The following is a 2,730-nucleotide window of genomic DNA, read 5'->3' on the forward strand; positions in this document are numbered from 1 at the left end:
TAAAACATGAATTATAAAATAAGAAATCAAAACAATAATTTTTAATCTTGTAATATACTCTATAAGTTATAACTCCTCATATTATAAATTTAGTTAGTCCAACATTATGACTATAAAGGTTTTACTCTATTATATATATATATAATATATAATATTATAATATATATTATATAATATATATTAATATATATAATTTTATATATGTATAGGTAATAACGGTTATATAGATTGTCTTTCCTAATTAAAATTTACGATAATCAATATATTGAATTAGAAGAAAACTATTTTAAAAGTAAATACAATTATCGAAAAACTGAACCAGACACAACTTGTTCTCATCATGTGGAAAGGAAGATAAGGATTTGATTATTTTGGTCTGGTTGGTTCATAAAATTACAGAAAGTGATGTGTTTGATTGCTATCAGGATTGAATTGATTGGTAAAGGCACAATAATTTCCATAAAGCTATAAATTTACAGCAATTGTGAGTGTGGAATTGGATGGTATCTCATGTTGCTTAAGGAATACAAACTAAAATTACCAATATTTAATAAATAATGCGTTTGTATTATTTTAGACAGTGGGAGGCTAGCGATATTATACATTTGTTGTAAGATTTCTACATCAATTATAATGGTCTCCACATGTACATGAAATTACTAGTGATTTAATAAGCATGCTATAGCTAGGACAAAAAAGAGGTGTTAACCACCCTTGGGTAGCCGAGTGGTTGAATAGTGACTTTGGGGTATTATCCAGAGATTTTGAGTTCGATTCACCTTAATTGTTGATAGAGGTGACTACTGAATTTTACCCGACCGGTAACATTAGCCCCGAGGTTGACCCAGCCCTTAATCTTAGAGTTTTGAAGATTAATTGAGGTACGTATAAAATAGGTCGGACGCCTTAAAAAAAAAGTGCGACGGGGATGAGGCAGAAAGAAGTGAAGTCGGTTGAAAGGTTTCTTTTTTACATTTTATATACTTTCTGTGACAATCCAATAAGTTGACGCCAATAATAAAGTAACATTACCACTGGAAGTTACATATTTGCACACGTTTTCTGATTAGTGAAGTCGCATCCTTCATTTGAATATCTTTAATTAATCTTAAATTGGGTTGTAAGGTCATCATTACATCTTTATGCGTCAATTTTGCCAAATTTTGTTAATAAATAATCTTAAATTATGTTACCACACAATCATTATGTAATTATAAAATTGAATTCATTCCGAATAAGGCATGGGAAGACCGCTAGCCAGAAATTATACTATAAGATGGATTAAGGATGTAATAGTTAAAATAATATTTAAGTGATTGATGTGTGGGATAATCAAAGGTATAAGAGCACGCTTGTGATTATATACATATAATAACATATTTGATCATGTGCATAATTAAAAGTCTAAAGTAAGATTAATTACCCTTTAATCCTTCAATAATTTTTGAAGTCATTTTCGAGGTAAATAAGCCTACGTCAGTTGGAGAACGTCACCTGACATCTGGGCTTTAATTTTGTAATTAACTCATAACAGAAGTTATTCAAGTGTATATATAAATGATAACAAGTCTTGATCCTTAAGCTTTGAGGTTCAGATCTTATCAACACTCTCAAAGATGGCGGAGGTTTGCAAACTAATCTCACCTTCCTTAACTCTCCTCTCTTGACATTTAATTTTCTTCTTAAGCATTTAAATTTTCTGATTAATAATCGCAGGGCACGAAAATGGTGATCAAAGTTGACCTAAATTGCAGCAAATGCTACAAGAAAGTTAAGAAAATACTTTGTAAAATCCCCCGTGAGTCTCTCCGTCTGTGTGTGTTTATATTTGTGCATGAATATGTAAGCTATTGGATTTGATTAATTCTCTTGAACTTTGATATATAGAAATACAAGATCAAGTTTACGATGAGAAGCAAAACACAGTTACGATAAAAGTGGTGTGTTGCTGCAGCCCTGAAAAAATAATGCAAAAGATCCGCTGCAAAGGCGGTAAGTCAATCAAAAGTATAGAAATCAAACCGCCTGAGGAGAAGAAAAAAGAGAAACCGCCTGCCAACCCATGTAGTGGAAGGAAAGATAAACCAAAACCATGTGATGGAAAGAAAGAAGACGGAGATAAACCAAAACCATGTGGTGGAAAGCAAAAAGACGGAGACGCACCAAAGCCATGTGATGGAAACCAAAAAGACGGAGATAAACCAAAACCATGTGAGCCACCTACTGAAGTTGTTGTTATTAAACTACCACAAACTCCGCCAACCAAGATACCGGTACTGGGCTGTCCACCAGCCTACGGCTACCCTATCCCGTGTGGGGTGTGTTGCAGGGAGTGCTCCGAGGGGCGGAAAGGGGGGCCATGTCAACACCTTTCTTGTGGGAGACCTCCATGTTATGGTGATTATTGTGGAAAGCCAGTTTGTGATAGTTGGGGTAGTGGTTGTGATTGTGGTTGCAACAGGGTTTATTATTGCAGGAATCGTGGTGGTTATTACTATTATTGTGAAGAAAACCCTCCCCCTTGCTCGATTATGTAATCAAATAATGCTTGCTCGATGCATATGGTCATCGATCAATCGTCTAGTTTGATTATTTTTCTTGATGGTTTGTTAATTATGTGGAGTATTCATAGATAAGTCTTTGTGGGTGTGGGCATGTGTCTTTCTCTTCTTTGTATAGAGGTTTCATCAATTTTCGTAGAAGGAATGTCACTATATTGTAACAGTTTTT

At 33.9% G+C, this 2,730-nt stretch overlaps 1 protein-coding gene across 1 annotated transcript; it reads left to right on the forward strand.

Moving 5' to 3' along the window:
• Positions 1-1,601: 1,601 nt before the first annotated feature.
• On the forward strand, positions 1,602-2,730 carry LOC116128769 (protein PYRICULARIA ORYZAE RESISTANCE 21-like). The gene is made up of 3 exons (XM_031414520.1): positions 1,602-1,625; positions 1,717-1,798; positions 1,888-2,730. The coding sequence occupies exons 1-3, from the start codon at positions 1,617-1,619 to the stop codon at positions 2,535-2,537; spliced, it is 741 nt and encodes a 246-aa protein (XP_031270380.1). The 5' UTR covers positions 1,602-1,616; the 3' UTR covers positions 2,538-2,730.

Source organism: Pistacia vera, unplaced genomic scaffold, assembly GCF_008641045.1.
Source record: "Pistacia vera cultivar Batoury unplaced genomic scaffold, PisVer_v2 Contig204, whole genome shotgun sequence".
Classification (NCBI taxonomy): domain Eukaryota; kingdom Viridiplantae; phylum Streptophyta; class Magnoliopsida; order Sapindales; family Anacardiaceae; genus Pistacia; species Pistacia vera.